Raw genomic sequence first — 15,447 nt, forward strand, 5'->3', positions numbered from 1 at the left:
TTTTGTGGGCAAAAGATAAAATCCAGATCCTCTTTTATGTCCTGTTTTCTTAACTGCTCTTCTTTGCTTATATTTCCGGTTCTGAGGTCCTTCCAGGAATGGGGAGCAATTGGGTGGATCGCACAAATCTTTCTCAGCTTTCTCTCAGAGGGATCCCTGAGGATAAAAATCAAGGTCAGGATACCTCACTAGGTAAGGGAAGACTGTTCCACCGGACTGGAGATTTCCTAGAAAGATTCCAGTTATCCTTAGTTCTCTGCGTCTTCTCGGGTCTTAGTCGTTGGACTTAGTAGAAGGTGACCCCATAAGAAAGAGAGAACTCCCTCTTCAAGCTAGAAGACGTAAGGCACACAAAGGAATTCCCTCCCTTCAGAGCAAGCCTAGGGTTTGCCTTCCACGGAAGACTCCTGTAGGGGCCACCTTGAGCCATCCTCCTCCTCTTCCTCCATCATTAGAGATTTCTCTGTTCCCAGTGATGTGGAAAAGAGCAAAAGCCTGTTTGGGGGTTTCCTTAAGAGATAGTTTTGCTTAATCCCTACCTGTCCTAGCAGGCATGTTTCCTGAGTTGCTAGAACATCACTAATTTCTCTGTTTTCAAAATCAGAGAGAGGGGGGGGGGAGGGATTTGCAGTGATTAAGCAAATGCTTTGGTTGCCAAGAGTATATACTTCCACGTGTTATTCCAAAAGGTTAAGAGAACAATCCAATTGATGTTTGTTCTTCAGCACGTGGTGGGTTCTCCTTTCACTCTTGGCTTCCAAAATGGAGCCTATGAAAGTTAGTGTGTAGAAGAGGCAAACGGGGGTTTTCTGGGCAGGACCGGAAGAATTATAAAGTTTTGCCTTCGATCTAGAAAAGATGAAGTTGAACCATTTCCTGTTTCCATCCTGTCTCTCTCCTTCCCAGTGGACAACATAGGACCATTGCTCTTCAGTGAATCATCTCCTTCTGTAGGTGGAACTGAAAGAGCCACTGGATTCCCGATTCAGGTAGGAAGGTTGAGATTAGCAGCTAATATGGTGGAAGAATAAGAAACCTCTAGTTTCCTTTGGGGACTCAGCATATGATAGTTTCAAAGTAGGCCCAACAGTTAACGAAGTTTTGGAAATGTATGGAATTCTTTAGCGGTTGTATAATTCTTGTTTCCAAAAATGCCACATGGCACTTCATGTTGCCTGCCCCAATTAAAGCAGACAGGACACATGAATAATCAGGCTAAACCTCTTTATGGTCAGTATAATTTTGTTTTCATGTCGTTGGAGAATGGGATAAAAAGAGGAGAGGCAAAAATTGCTTTGGGTATAATCTGTACCTTGATGTCTGGAAGTGTCTTTCCAGTATTTTCATGAGAGTGAGCAAGGCTGACCCTTCAAAGAACCACAAAGACCATTTGGTTACTATGTCACATAGAGATCCCACAGAACAGTGGTGGGTTGCAGGCGGTACGCCCCAGTACAGGTGTACCGGTGCCTGCTGGGAGCACCAGGTACCGTTTCAGTACAGTGCTCCGGAGGGCTCACCCGCCCATCCTTGCTCCTTACTGGTATTTGAGATTTTCAGGGCTTACACGCATGGAGTGTACGGCCCCTGCGGGACGCTCTACCGAGCAGCTGGAGCATTGCGGGCAGTAAGTGCGCATGCGTGTGCTGCGCATGTTCATGTGGTGGACTCCCGGCCCCATTGCGTACCGGTTGAAACAGGATCCAGAACCTGCCACTGCCACATAACCTCTTGCAAATATCATGAAATGTTGGAATCACTGGTAGATGTTGTGTCTAAGGCACTCTCTGCCACTTGATCAAGGCAGGTTGATGATATTGAAGGTCAGCAGAGTCAGTCTAGATGATAAAACATACACTAATTGAATGTGAGCAGTAGGCTGTGAATTCTGCCCTTTTTATCATACAATGTGTTGAGTCCACCTAGGGAAATGTCCAATCAAGAATTTTCACCTTGTGATTTGAGTCCCACAGGTGCTTTTTTAATGAGGCGACTGGACTTTCTCATTTTTCTTTGAAGACGTTTCGCTTCTCATCCAAGAAGCTTCACTTTGTCCTTTTAGGATTTGCAGATGGAAAGAGATCTTGCAAATTCTATCGAGTCTGCTCACAGGGATTCTTCCTTGTTTAGGGTCCTGTGTCCTTTGCGGAAGTGGCCATCCATTTCAACAGTGAAGAGTGGTTGCTGCTTGATCCCAGCCAGAAAGCCCTGTATCAAGAAGTCATGTTGGAAACGTCTAGGATGGTGGCCTCTTTAGGTAAGGGTTCTTCTGGAGGAAAATTTAACTCAGGGCAAGTTGTCACTAGATACTTTATTTTCAACTTAGATCTATACGTAACCTTTAAAAAATTCTTCTTTCTAATTAATTCCAGTCCCCCTTCATGGTCTTATAAGTAGCACAGTTTCATTTAGAAGAAGGAAATCAGTGTGATGACCAGCAAAAAGTTGATATTCAGTCTTGTGGTTATCTTTGATCCTGCGGTCATTACGGCTGAGTTATTGGCAAGATGTTCAGGGAAAGGATGTTTTTGTCTGTTGCAATTGTCCTACTCAGCAACAAATTTTGTCCTGCTTTGTGTTATAATGACACATGTTGTCTTATTGAAAGCAACTTGGGTGTGTCGTGGTTGAGACAATTTGTGTGCCACGTTCTGATGACAAGATCTGTTCCTGCGTTAAATTTTTCACTGCCAAGAATGAGGGTTCTATACAGCCATACTAGTCCTTTAAGTTAATAACTAATATGCATGTTGTCATTTCCCTAGTTGCTTTCTGCACAGATACCCAGTAGTAGATAAATGTGTGCATAGGGACACCAAAGTGGAGGTTGTAGATTATTCTAATTTATTTTTCTTCCCCCGCAAGCATCTGATGTGCAGAAGAATGAAAATGACAGAGAGAAAACTATTCTTGAATGTTCGGAAATGGATCGTTTCCTGAAACAACGTGATTCCAAAAAAAATACGGGGCAATCTCAAAGTAGAAAAAGATTCAAAGCAAAGCCAAATGTTAGTAACCGCTGCAAAACTGGAAAAAGCTCCAGCATTAATAATATTACTTCACATAAAATGAACCAGGCAAGCGAGAAGCTCTACAACATTGTGGACTGTGGAAAAAGTGTTGGGTGGAGGGATAATTTAACTTCTCACAAAAGAATACATTCAGGGGGCAAACGCTATAAGTGCCTAGAGTGTGGAAAGAACTTCAGCTACAGAGCGCATCTGAAATCCCACAAAAGGAACCATACAGCAGGAAAACCTTATAAATGTGTGGATTGTGGAAAAAGGTTTAATGTGAAGAGTTCCCTTACATCCCATCAAAGGATACATACTGGAGAAAAACCCTTTAAATGCATAGAATGTGGGAAGAGCTTTAGCAGTAGTAGTTACCTGATATGCCACAAAAGGACCCATACAGGGGAAAAACCTTATAAATGTGTGGATTGTGGACAAATGTTCAGTATGAAGAATTCTCTTACTTACCATAAAAGGATACATACTGGAGAAAAACCCTTTAAATGCATAGAATGTGGGAAGAGCTTCAGCACTTGTAGTTACCTGATATGCCATAAAAGGATCCATTCAGGGGAAAAACCCTATAAATGTGTAGACTGTGGAATAAGCTTCAGTTGGAAGAATTCCCTTGCTTACCATAAAAGGATGCATACTGGAGAAAAACCCTTTAAATGCATACAGTGTGGGAAGAGCTTCAGGACTAGTAGTTACCTGATATGCCATAGAAGGATCCATTCAGGGGGGAAACCCTACAAATGTTTAGATTGTGGAAAAACCTTCATGACAAACCCTTCTTTTACTATGCATAAATCTATCCATGCGGGAGAGAAACCCTTTAAATGCATAGAGTGTGGGAAAAGGTTTAAACAGAGTGCCAGCCTCGCTTCCCATAAATTGATCCATGTGGGAGAGAAACCCTTTAAATGCATAGAGTGTGGAAAGTGCTTTAGGCAGAATGGTGGCCTTGCTTCCCATCAAAGAATTCATATGGGAGAGAAACTCTATGAGTGTACAGAGTGTGGAAAGACCTACAGAAGTACAAATCAACTGACATACCACAAAAGGGTCCATTCAGGTGAAAAACCTTATAAATGCACGGAGTGTGGAAAACCCTTCAGGACAAGCAGTGCCCTTGCTTCCCATAAACGTGTCCACACAGGAGAGAAACCCTATACATGCATGGAGTGTGGAAAGAGCTTCAGTCTAAAGAGTTCTCTTACTTCTCATAAACGGATCCACACAGGAGAAAAACCCTATAAATGCCTAGACTGTGGGAAGGGTTTCAGCCAAAGCTGTGGCCTTGCTTCCCATAAACAGATCCACACAGAAGAAAGATCCTATAAATGCACGGAGTGTGGAAAAAGCTACAAAAACAGCAGTTACCTGACTTTCCATAAACGGCTCCACACAGGAAATAAATCCTATACATGCCTGGAGTGTGGAAAGAGCTTTGCTATAAAAACTTCTCTTACTGTTCATGAAAGGCTCCACACGGGAGAGAAACCTTATAAATGTCTAGAGTGTGGGAAGAGTTTCAGCCAAAGTAGCCACTTGAGTTTCCATAACAAGATGCATACAGGGGAAAAACCTTATAAGTGCACAGACTGTGGAAAGACCTTTGCTACCAGTAGCCATCTGACTTACCATAAAAGGTCCCACACAGGAGAGAAACCTTATAAATGCCTAGAATGTGGGAAGAGTTTCAGCCAAAGTAGCCACTTGAGTTTCCATAACAAGATGCATACAGGGGAAAAACCTTATAAGTGCACAGACTGTGGAAAGACCTATGCTACCAGTAGCCATCTGACTTACCATAAAAGGTCCCACACAGGAGAGAAACCTTATAAATGCTTGGAGTGTGGAAAGAGCTTCAGAGATAAACGTTCCCTTACTTCCCATAACAGGATCCACACAGGAGAGAAATCATATGTATGCAATGAATGTGGAAAGAGTTTGAGTACAAGCAAGTCCCTTAGTTACCATATTAGTACCCATACGCGGAAGAAATTGCATCAGTGCACAGAATGTGGAAAGAGCTTCAAATTAAGAAGTCACCTTACTTCTCATAAGAGGATCCACATGGGGGGGGAAGGAATAGAAATGTACAGAATGCCTAAGGAGTTTTTGTGAAAATAGGATGCTTGTAAAGAATAGAATAGAATAGAATAGAATAGAATGACAGTGTTGGAAGGGACCTTGGAGGTCTTTAAGTCTAACCCCCTGCTTGGGCAGGAAACCCTACACCACTTCAGACAAATGATTATCCAACATCTTCTTAAAAACTTCCACTGTTGGAGTATTCACAACTTCTGGAGGCAAGTTGTTCCACTGATTAATTGTTCTGTCAGGAAATTTATCCTCAGTTCTAAGTTGCTTCTCTCCTTGGTTAGTTTCCACCCATTGCTTCTTGTCTTCTCAGCTGCTTTGGAGAATAGCTTGATCCCCGCTTCTTTGTGGCAACCCCTGAGATATTGGAACACTGCTATCATGTCTCCCCTAGTCCTTCTTTCTCTTAAGCTAAACATACCCAGTTCCTGCAACCGTTCTTCATATGTTTTAGTCTCCAGTCCCCTAATCCTCTTTGTTGCTCTTCTCTGCACTCTTTCTAGAGTCTCCACATCTTTTCTACATCGTGGCGACCAAAACTGAATGCAGTATTCCAAGTGTGGCCTTACCAAGGCCTTATAAAGCGGTATTAACACTTCACGTGATCTTGATTCTATCTCTCTGTTGATGCAGCCTAGAACTGTGTTGGCTTTTTTGGCAGCTGCTGCACACGGCTGGCTCATATTTAAATGTTTGTCCACTAGGACTCCAAGATCCCTCTCACAGTTACTACTACTGAGCAAGGTACCACCTATACCCTTGATGGCGATCCTATGGCACGCGTGCCACAAGTGGTACGCGGAGATATTTGTCAGGGCATGCGAGGCGCTGAGTCCACCTTTTTAAAAGCTATTTTTCTCCTTCCCCAGGCTCCAGAGGCTTTATAGGAGCCTGGGGAGGGCAAAAAGAGCCTCCCCCCCCCCCGAGGCTTCAGGGACCGTCCCTGAAGCCTTCGGAGCGCTTAAAACCACCCTCCGAGCAACCCGGAAGTCACTTCCGGTTTGCTCGGAGGGTGGTTTTAAGCGCTCCGAAGGCTTCAGGGAAGCCTCTGGACAGTCCCTGAAGCCTCCGGAGGGCCTCCGGGGGGTCGGGGGAGGCTCTTTTCGCCCTCCCCAGGCTCCTATAAAGCCCCTGGAGCCTGGGAGGGCAAAATAAAATGTAAAAATGGGGGGGGGGTCGCGTGTTGTGTGCGCATGCACACTGGGGGGGTTGCGCGTTGCATTATGGGTGCGGCACGCCCGCACTCGACCCCCCTGCGCTCCCCCCACTTGTGGCACGCGAGCCAAAAAAGGTTCGCCATCACTGACCTATACTGTACCTGTGCGTTTTGCTTTTCTTGCCTAAATGTAGAACCTTTCTCTTTTCACCATTGAATTTCATTTTGTAAAGATAGCACCCAATCCATGGAGGGCCAAAAAATATCCTGTGGAAAACCCTCAACTTATTTCCCTTATCAATATGACCCACATCAGGGATACATACGGACGGGAGGGAGATCCCTTTAGGGACTGAAGTTTTCTTAATTTGTATAAAAGGATCCACTGTGATATGAAACCATCTAAAGATATGGGGTGTAAAAAGAATAACATATGTGGAAAAATGTTGTGGTGAATAGTCTTCCTTCCAATAAATGTATGCATTTTGGAAGTCCCCAGGACAGAGTTCTTACTTCCAGAGATATTACCTATTCAGTTATGGTCTCAAGAAAATTTGTTAAACAATTGCCCCCCTCTTGTTATTACCTCGGCTTGCTCAAGCTGCTTTATTTATGTAATAATAAATAATAATAAATTTAATTTGTTAGCCGCTCCCTCTCCACAAGGGACTCGGGGCGGCGTACAATAAGAGCACATACATATATACATATAAACATACACATACACGCATACACATACACGGAGGAGGTAACAGTCATTAAATACATGCAATAATAATAATAAAATTAGCAATTAAAAAACCCCAAATTAAAAATTACAAATTTAAAAAAGACTGTCAGGAGGAATAGGATGAAACTACGGTTGAGCCAGGCCAGATAATTGAAAAAGGTGGGTCTTGAGCTTTACACGGAAGGAGCGGAGATCGGAAGTAATCCTGATGTCGAGGGGGAGGTCATTCCAAAGGGCTGGGCCCATCACAGAGAAGGCCCTGCTCCTGGGTGTCGCCCCCCGACACTGTTTAGTGGACGGCACCCGGATAAGTCCCTCTCTGTGCGAGCGGATTGGTCGTAGGGATGTATGGGGCAGGATGCGATCCCGCAGGTAACTAGGTCCTGTGCCATGGAGGTAGAAGCAACATCTGAATTGAGTCTGGGATCAGCTTCCAGAGCTGGTGTATGCAAGCAAGGCAAGGGAAAATGTATGTGTCTATATTCATTTTACCTCTAATTGTGTTGAAAATACTGGCCGCCTTTAAACATGTAACATGGCACTTCAGCTATTATTTTTTCATATATTGTATGTGCACCAGTTTAGTTGCAAGTGGAAATCTCTCCCAAATATTTAGATATACAGTCCAGTCTGGTGCCCAATTGTATTAACCTGGCTAAAAGGGGACTTTATAAATGGTTGCAACAGTGTACCTTATGAGCAATATTTTTTTAAAGGAAATATTGCTTGATTTAAATTATCCATTGTTCAGTTTCACAGAGTAAAGTAATCAGTACCGTATTTTCTATTTTTCAAGATTTTCAAATGTCAGTTTAGTGCCTACTTCATTTGGTGGTATCAAGTTGATCAGAAAGATAAATCATACTTGACATGCTAGGCATGCTATGGTTTTGGAGAAAACTGTTAATAGCATGATTGTGACTTTGTGCTTTTTAATTTAATATAGCTTTTTTTTAAAAAAAAATCCTGATTATTAACCACCTTTCTCATTTTGAAATGTGAATAAATTATTGGAAACAGTTGTTGTGTAAGTTAAATGATGCCCTATTGCACATTGAACAAAAAAGCTAAACGAACAAACCAGGTGAATATGTAGGAGAACTTGGGGGAGAGGGGTGAAAGTGGAATAAAATATTAGAAAGTGGTAGAAGAAGGTGGAATGAGTTCAGATTTGACTCAGTCTCAGATTGCACAACGATGCATAGAAAACCATGGAATGAGAAAAGAATTAGCAAAGTAGATATATTTATGAAAGAAGCAAACGAGACATTGCAGCCTATAAAATTTGAATACATTCCTCATTATAAAATCTTGGCAGTTTTATTAGAATTTTCCTAATTGTGTAATTTTACATCTGTGGAGATTATCTGTTCCACATTGATTGTGCTTTGGCCAATTTTATTTTCTTCCTTTGCTTCGGAGGACTCTAAAGGGCAACCAGAGAACTGAAACCCATTTGCTGCTTTCTAGAATCTGAAAGAACATTTGGCCTTTTAGTGGTAGACAAGGACTTGTGCTTCAAGAAGCTGTTGAATTCAGGTGACTGACCCTCCCAACTGTGGCCCTGTTCCTTTTAGGTTGGGGACTGAATTGGAGACATCTGAATACATTTGGATGCAATGGATCCCCAAGAGCTTCGATGGGGGCTGGAAAGGGTCTCTTGTGGGGTGGAGGGGACTCCTGGGGGAGAATAGGGGCCCAGGAGGAGGTCTAATTTGGAGTCTTAACAGTGAAAGGAGTCGAATCCACTTCTGAGGAGCCACAAAGACATCAGATGAGTAGGGCTTCCCTCATAGCTGCATCTCTTTCTCTTTTCCCCATCAACAAAGTGGTTCCGCCAACTACCTTAGAACCCCTTTTTCCACTTTGCCACTTGAGGGAATTGCATTTGGCGGGGTGTGGTCAGGAGGGAGGCGTATCAGAAGCTCCCTCCTCCATTGCCCTGGAGCCTTTTCCCCTAACAGCTCTCCTGTGGGTCGCAGCCCCCCTCTTGCCTCCTTCAATGTTGCTTCCCAGCCCACTCCTTACCTGGGAGGGGGACTCCTTCTGCCCTCGCTTCCAGGATCTAGGACAACACCCTCACCAGCAGCAACCAGGGGACCCCAGCAGAACTCATGAAATGCTCCCCACAAACCCACTCTCAACAGAAATGGATTTAGGAGGGGGCCTGGAGGGAGGGGTACTCTAGTTGTCTCTTGCCAGGAATAAGCAGGAGCGCCAGTTGGACTCTTCTCTTCTGCCATATCATCTGTCTCCAGGCTGAGTCTACAGCCCCAACTTGGGACAGTTCTGTGTTAAACTTGAGTGTCCTGAAAGGTACATGGGGGAGTTCTGAGGGAAGCCATGCCTAGCAACTGTCTAGTGTGTCTACCTGTAGTATTACATATACCCATGATGGCGAACCTGTAGCACAGGTGGCACGTGGAGCCATTTTTCCTGGCACACCAGTTGTCGACTCCCCAAAGGGCCAGTGGAGGCCGTTTTCACACCCCCCCCCCCCCAGTCTTCAGGAAAGCCTCGGGAGGCTGGGGAGGGCGAAAAAGAGGCCCAACTGGAAATTTGGGAACGATCCATTTCTGGCTTCCTGGGAGGGGGTGCTGGGGGAGGCCATTTTCGCCCTCCACAGGCTTCAGGAAAGCCTCCAGAGCCTGTGTGTGTCGTGCGTGCATGCGCAGGTGGGTGGGAGGATTGAATTGGTGTGGGCATGCATGTGCGCACAATAGCCTGCGCACAATTTTGCCACGCCATAAGAAAAAGGTTCGCCCTCACTGACATATATTTGTGTTCTGTGAATGTGTGATTACCTGTACTATTACATATACATTTCCGTATTTTGTGTGTGTTTGTGTGTGACTTGTACTAGTATATATACATTTCCATCAGAAACTTAAAACCCACCTGTTCCAGCTAGCCGGCTTGGCCTAATTCCACCTATCCCACCTCAGTCCTATTTCTAAATTTTTAAGATTGGTTTTAAGGTCTTGTTTTTTAATTTTTATAAATTGTACAGGGGTTGTTTAATTGGATTTTTACCTATGTGTATGACTGTTTGTATGTTTTTAATTTATTCCTGTACACCGCCCCGAGTCCCTCCAGGGAGAGGGGGCGGTCTAGAAATTTAATAAATTATTATTATTATTATTTTTGTATTCTGTGTGTGTGAGAAAGAGTATGACTAACTGTACTATTACATATACATTGTGTGTGTGTGTGTGTGTGTGTGTGAGAGAGAGAGAGAGAGAGAGAGGGAGAGAGAGAGAGAGAGAGAGAGAGAGAGAATATCTTTCCTCAGAGCAAGGAGGAAGATTCGCTCCTTACCGAAAAGCGGCAACTCCCTTTTCCCGCCCAAATGGCTCTTTGAGTGTTTCAAGGACTAGGGGAGACATGATAGCAGTGTTCCAATATCTCAGGGGTTGCCACAAGGAAGATTTGGGAGTCAAGCTATTCTCCAAAGTCAAGCTGTTCGCCTTCAATGAAATCGAGTTTGACACCCCTGTCCTAATGGATAAATCAGTTAGAAGTAGCGGGCGGGAAGTTTGTAGCCTCAGACAAGTGATAAAGTAGATTTATCTCATCTAGTATTTCCTACCTGGTTTATCCAGGAAGGCTGACATGAGGGGGCCTTCAGAGGAGGTGTCAAAGATGCTTTTTCAAAAAGCAGCTGGACTTTGTCCTTGAAGATGACATGCTTTTCATCCAAGATGTTTCTTCGGAATTGAAGCAAAACATCTTCAGGGAAAAACAACAAGAGTTGCCTTTTGAGAAAACACCTTTGGGACAACCATGACCTGGAGGACTGAGAATCTCCATAGACCAGGGGTGTCCAAACTTGGGAACTTTAAGACTGGTGGACTTCAACTCCCAGAATTCCCCAGCCAGCATGGCTGGCTGGGGAATTCTGGGAGTTGAAGTACACCAGTCTTAAAGTTCCCAAGTTTGGACACCCCTGCCATAGACCTTCAGAGAGGTATGTATCCAACCAGTATATCTACCCTGTCTTTCTCACTGCACAGTCATCGGGCATTGTCACTTTTGTTTTCTAATTTGCAGTTTACTTGGAGAGCTCTGGACGGGGACCCCCCTCGTCCTTCCTCCTCTTCCCACAGTGACAGCCCCTTAAGAAAGCCGGGCTGAGAGAGGAACCAGGCAAAGGGAGCTCCCACAGCCAAGGAGAGGTAGAGCCAGTCCAAGCCAATCCTTTCACTGTTCTGCCACACGTGGGCTTCATCTGGGGAAACCTTGAAAGGACCACTGAAGCCAGCAATCATGCCAGACAGACTGCCAAGAGGTGCCAATGTCAACAGAGACACTGACATACAACCATCCTATGAACCTCTCAACTGCACAGCTAACCAGAGGTAGCACCGACTCTCAACCAACCCACACAATTTCCCCATCAGAGGTTCACCTCCCAACGACCCTGACCCAAGGTAATCTTATCACAAGACCCCCTTATTACAGCTGACTCATCACAAGACCTGTCACAAGATGCTCGACACACCCACACCTGAAGAAGACCTTATAAACAGAACACTGACACTGACATTGGCCGGCCAATTCTCGAATACCGCTCATCTGCCTGGAATCCACACTGTATATCGGACGTTAACACAATTGAGCAAGTCCAGAGGTATTTCACAAAAAGAGTACTCCACTCCTCTGCTCACAACACAATGCCTTATGCCACCAGGCTTGAAAATTTGGGCTTGGAGAACCTAGAACTACGCCGCCTACAGTCCAATCTAAGCATAGCACACAAAGTTGTCTTCTACAACAGTGTTTTTCAACCTTGACAACTTGAAGATGTCAGGACTTCAACTCCCAGAATTCCCCAGCCAGCATTCGCTGGCTGGGGAATTCTGGGACTTGAAGTCCAGACATCTTCAAGTTGCCAAGGTTGAAAAACACTGTTCTACAACATCTTGCCTGTCAATGACTTCTTCAGCTTCAACCTCAATAATACACGGGCAAACAATAGATACAAACTCAAGGTAAACCGCTCTAAACTCGATTGCGAAAAATACGACTTCAGCAACAGAGTGGTCAATGCCTGGAATTCTCTATCTGACTCCGTTGTTACATCCTCTAACCCCCCACACACACCTTCAACCTTCAACTGTCTACTGTAGACCTCACCCCATTCCTAAGAGTGAGGTCCGTAAAAGGGAGTGTGCATAAGCCCACCATTGTGCCTACCGCCCCTGTCCTACTCTCCCCATTTACTTGTACTCATTCCTTGTTCATGTCCATGTTTATACTTATATCTGTTATCTAGTATACGTTCGACAAATTAAATAAATAAATAAAAATAAATATTTACAATACAATACAGTACAATTTCCCTTCAACTTTGCTGAAGATGTTACCTAGCTTGGTAATGAAATATTCGGAAACCAACCAAGCTCGGCGAACGAACCTTTAACCTCAGGCTCCAATGTGCTGTCCCAACAGGAAAAACACGGAGATGAGGACTGGCTGGCTGCCCCCCATCGCCCCAAGTGTGGCCATCATGTCCACCTTCCTTCTATTTTTCCTGTTTGAACCAGGGATCCTTAAATGCATTTTAATGCAACGGAGCCCCCAAATACCTCGAAGGGGGCTGAAAGTGATTTTTAAAAGTGGGAGGATGCTGTGGGAGGGGGAGCAGGAGAGACCCTGAAAGAGAAGAGGGACTTATAAGGAAGAAGCTCCAATTGGGAGTGGCCGAGATGGAGTTACTTAGGGAGGCACAATTGAGAGTAACTGATAGAGCGTAAAGAGGACTTTGAGGGTCATCTCTACCCCATTGAGATTTTCCCACCAAGGTGAATCAGTATCACTCAGAGGAGCATCAGTTTCTCCCTGGCCAGGAAAGGAAATCTCTCACATTACTGGGCTGAACCGGCTTACATCCCAGGATAAGAAGCACGGATGCAAGATTATCCAATAGAGATCCAATTTAGAATTAAGGAGAAATTTCCTGACAGAAATTAATACAATACAATACAATACAATACAATACAATAGTAGAGTTGGAAGGGACCTTGGAGGTCTTCTAGTCCAACCCCCTGCCTAGGCAGGAAACCCTATACGTTTCAGACAAATGGCTATCCAACATCTTCTTAAAGACTTCCAGTGTTGGGGCATTCACAACTTCTGGAGGCAACTTCTGTTCCACTGATTAATTGTTCTCACTGTCAGGAAATTTCTCCTCAGTTCTAAGTTGCTTCTCTCCTTGATTAGTTTCCACCCATTGCTTCTTGTCCTACCCTCAGGTAGAACAAGTTAGAACTACCCTCAGGTAGAACCAAATTAGAGCCGAACAGTTTGCCTCCAGAAGTTGTGGGTGCTCCAATGCTGGAAGTTTTCAAGAAGAGATTGGCAAAGCATTTTGATAGTATATCTTGAGTAGGGGGTTAGATTAGAAGACCTCCAAGAACCCTTCCAACTGCTCCCTTCTCCGATTTCACCGCTGGAGGGGTGGGGAGCTGGACCAAGGAAAAGGGAGGAGCTGGAGCAGCCACACCCCTCTCCAAAATGCGTCTCTCTACCAGGGGTGAGAAAAGGTGAGGGGGAGGAGCCTTCGGCTGGAGGTTGGACTAGATGGCCTCTGAAGATCCCGCCTCCTGGGAAGAATGGAGCTCATGAAGCTGTAGAGCTCTATTTGGTAGAGAAGAATGGGATTTTTGCAGTGTCCTTCCCCTGGAGTGGGGAGGGAAGGGGGATTTTGCAGGATCCTTCCACTCAAATGGGGAAGAAATGAGGATTTTGCAGGATCCTTCCCCTGGAGTGGGGAGAGAATGGGGATTTTGCAGGATCCTTCCACTCAAATGGGGAAGAAATGAGGATTTTGCAGGATCCTTCCCCTGGAGTGGGGAGGGAAGGGGGATTTTGCAGGATCCTCCCACTCAAATGGGGAAGAAATGAGGATTTTGCAGGATCCTTCCCCTGGAGTGGGGAGGGAAGGGGGATTTTGCAGGATCCTCCCACTCAAATGGGGAAGAAATGAGGATTTTGCAGGATCCTTCCCCTGGAGTGGGGAGGGAAGGGGGATTTTGCAGGATCCTCCCACTCAAATGGGGAAGAAATGAGGATTTTGCAGGATCCTTCCCCTGGAGTGGGGAGGGAAGGGGGATTTTGCAGGATCCTCCCACTCAAATGGGGAAGAAATGAGGATTTTGCAGGATCCTTCCCCTGGAGTGGGGAGGGAAGGGGGATTTTGCAGGATCCTCCCACTCAAATGGGGAAGAAATGAGGATTTTGCAGGATCCTTCCCCTGGAGTGGGGAGGGAAGGGGGATTTTGCAGGATCCTCCCACTCAAATGGGGAAGAAATGAGGATTTTGCAGGATCCTTCCCCTGGAGTGGGGAGGGAAGGGGGATTTTGCAGGATCCTCCCACTCAAATGGGGAAGAAATGAGGATTTTGCAGGATCCTTTCCCTGGAGTGGGGAGGGAAGGGGGATTTTGCAGGATCCTCCCACTCAAATAGGGAAGAAATGAGGATTTTGCAGGATCCTTCCCCTGGAGTGGGGAGGGAAGGGGGATTTTGCAGGATCCTCCCACTCAAATGGGGAAGAAATGAGGATTTTGCAGGATCCTTCCCCTGGAGTGGGGAGGGAAGGGGGATTTTGCAGGATCCTCCCACTCAAATGGGGAAGAAATGAGGATTTTGCAGGATCCTTCCCCTGGAGTGGGGAGGGAAGGGGGATTTTGCAGGATCCTCCCACTCAAATGGGGAAGAAATGAGGATTTTGCAGGATCCTTCCCCTGGAGTGGGGAGGGAAGGGGGATTTTGCAGGATCCTCCCACTCAAATGGGGAAGAAATGAGGATTTTGCAGGATCCTTTCCCTGGAGTGGGGAGGGAAGGGGGATTTTGCAGGATCCTTCCCACGGCCACCAAGCCACGCCCACAGAACCGGTAAAAGAATTGGCACCGTCAGAAACGCCAGTCTGAAGAAAAAAAACTGGGAGGAGGGGCCTCTGTCCGCAGATCCAGCCCCCGCGCAGGGATTGGCCAAGACGGTCTTTTCGAAGACGCCCACGTCCCGCCTCCAATAGCTCAGGTTGTGCCCGGAGGCGCCGTTAGGGGGCGCTCGCTGTCTTGACTGCGCCCTGCTCCGCCCCGTCTGCTTAGCTGGGCAGGAGCGGCTGGCTGTGAGTTGTACCGTGGGAATTTCGGGATAGGGGGAGATCGGGTCGAGGAGGAGGATCCAGCCGCCACCCGAAGGGTGAGAAATTGCCCCCCCTCCACCGTTGTAATCCGTGCATGCAAGAGGTGTAACACTGGGGCGGGTGGGGGGGAGAAAGAGCGGTGGGGTGGGGCGGGGGGGGGGAAAGGGGCTGTGTTGTCACATTGTGTAGAAACCAGGTTTGCTTTTCAAGATTTCTAAAAAGAAAGGGAGCGGGAAATGAGGCTTCCTGCCTGGTGACCCCCTCCCCTCTCTGCAAAAGCTCCCCTTG

General features: G+C 45.8%; 1 protein-coding gene across 5 annotated transcripts in view; it reads left to right on the forward strand.

Annotated features, from left to right (window-relative positions):
• LOC309384776 (zinc finger protein 263-like) overlaps window positions 1-5,543 on the forward strand; it is a 48,812-nt gene extending 43,269 nt beyond the window's left edge. For 2 of the 5 annotated variants that reach the window (XM_081938537.1, XM_081938539.1), the window contains one exon: window positions 2,866-5,543. In XM_081938537.1, the coding sequence (XP_081794663.1) occupies window positions 2,866-5,144 (2,279 nt within the window). In that variant the 3' untranslated portion in view covers window positions 5,145-5,543. Of the gene's footprint in view, window positions 1-96; window positions 193-906; window positions 990-2,130; window positions 2,258-2,865 lie in introns of those variants that run through there. The other 3 variants (XM_081938536.1, XM_081938541.1, XM_081938538.1) reach the window with 3 other exon arrangements.
• The last annotated feature ends 9,904 nt before the right edge of the window (window positions 5,544-15,447 follow it).

The sequence above is a fragment of the Natrix helvetica genome (genome assembly GCF_964273705.1).
Source record: "Natrix helvetica genome assembly, chromosome: 1".
Taxonomy (NCBI): domain Eukaryota; kingdom Metazoa; phylum Chordata; class Lepidosauria; order Squamata; family Natricidae; genus Natrix; species Natrix helvetica.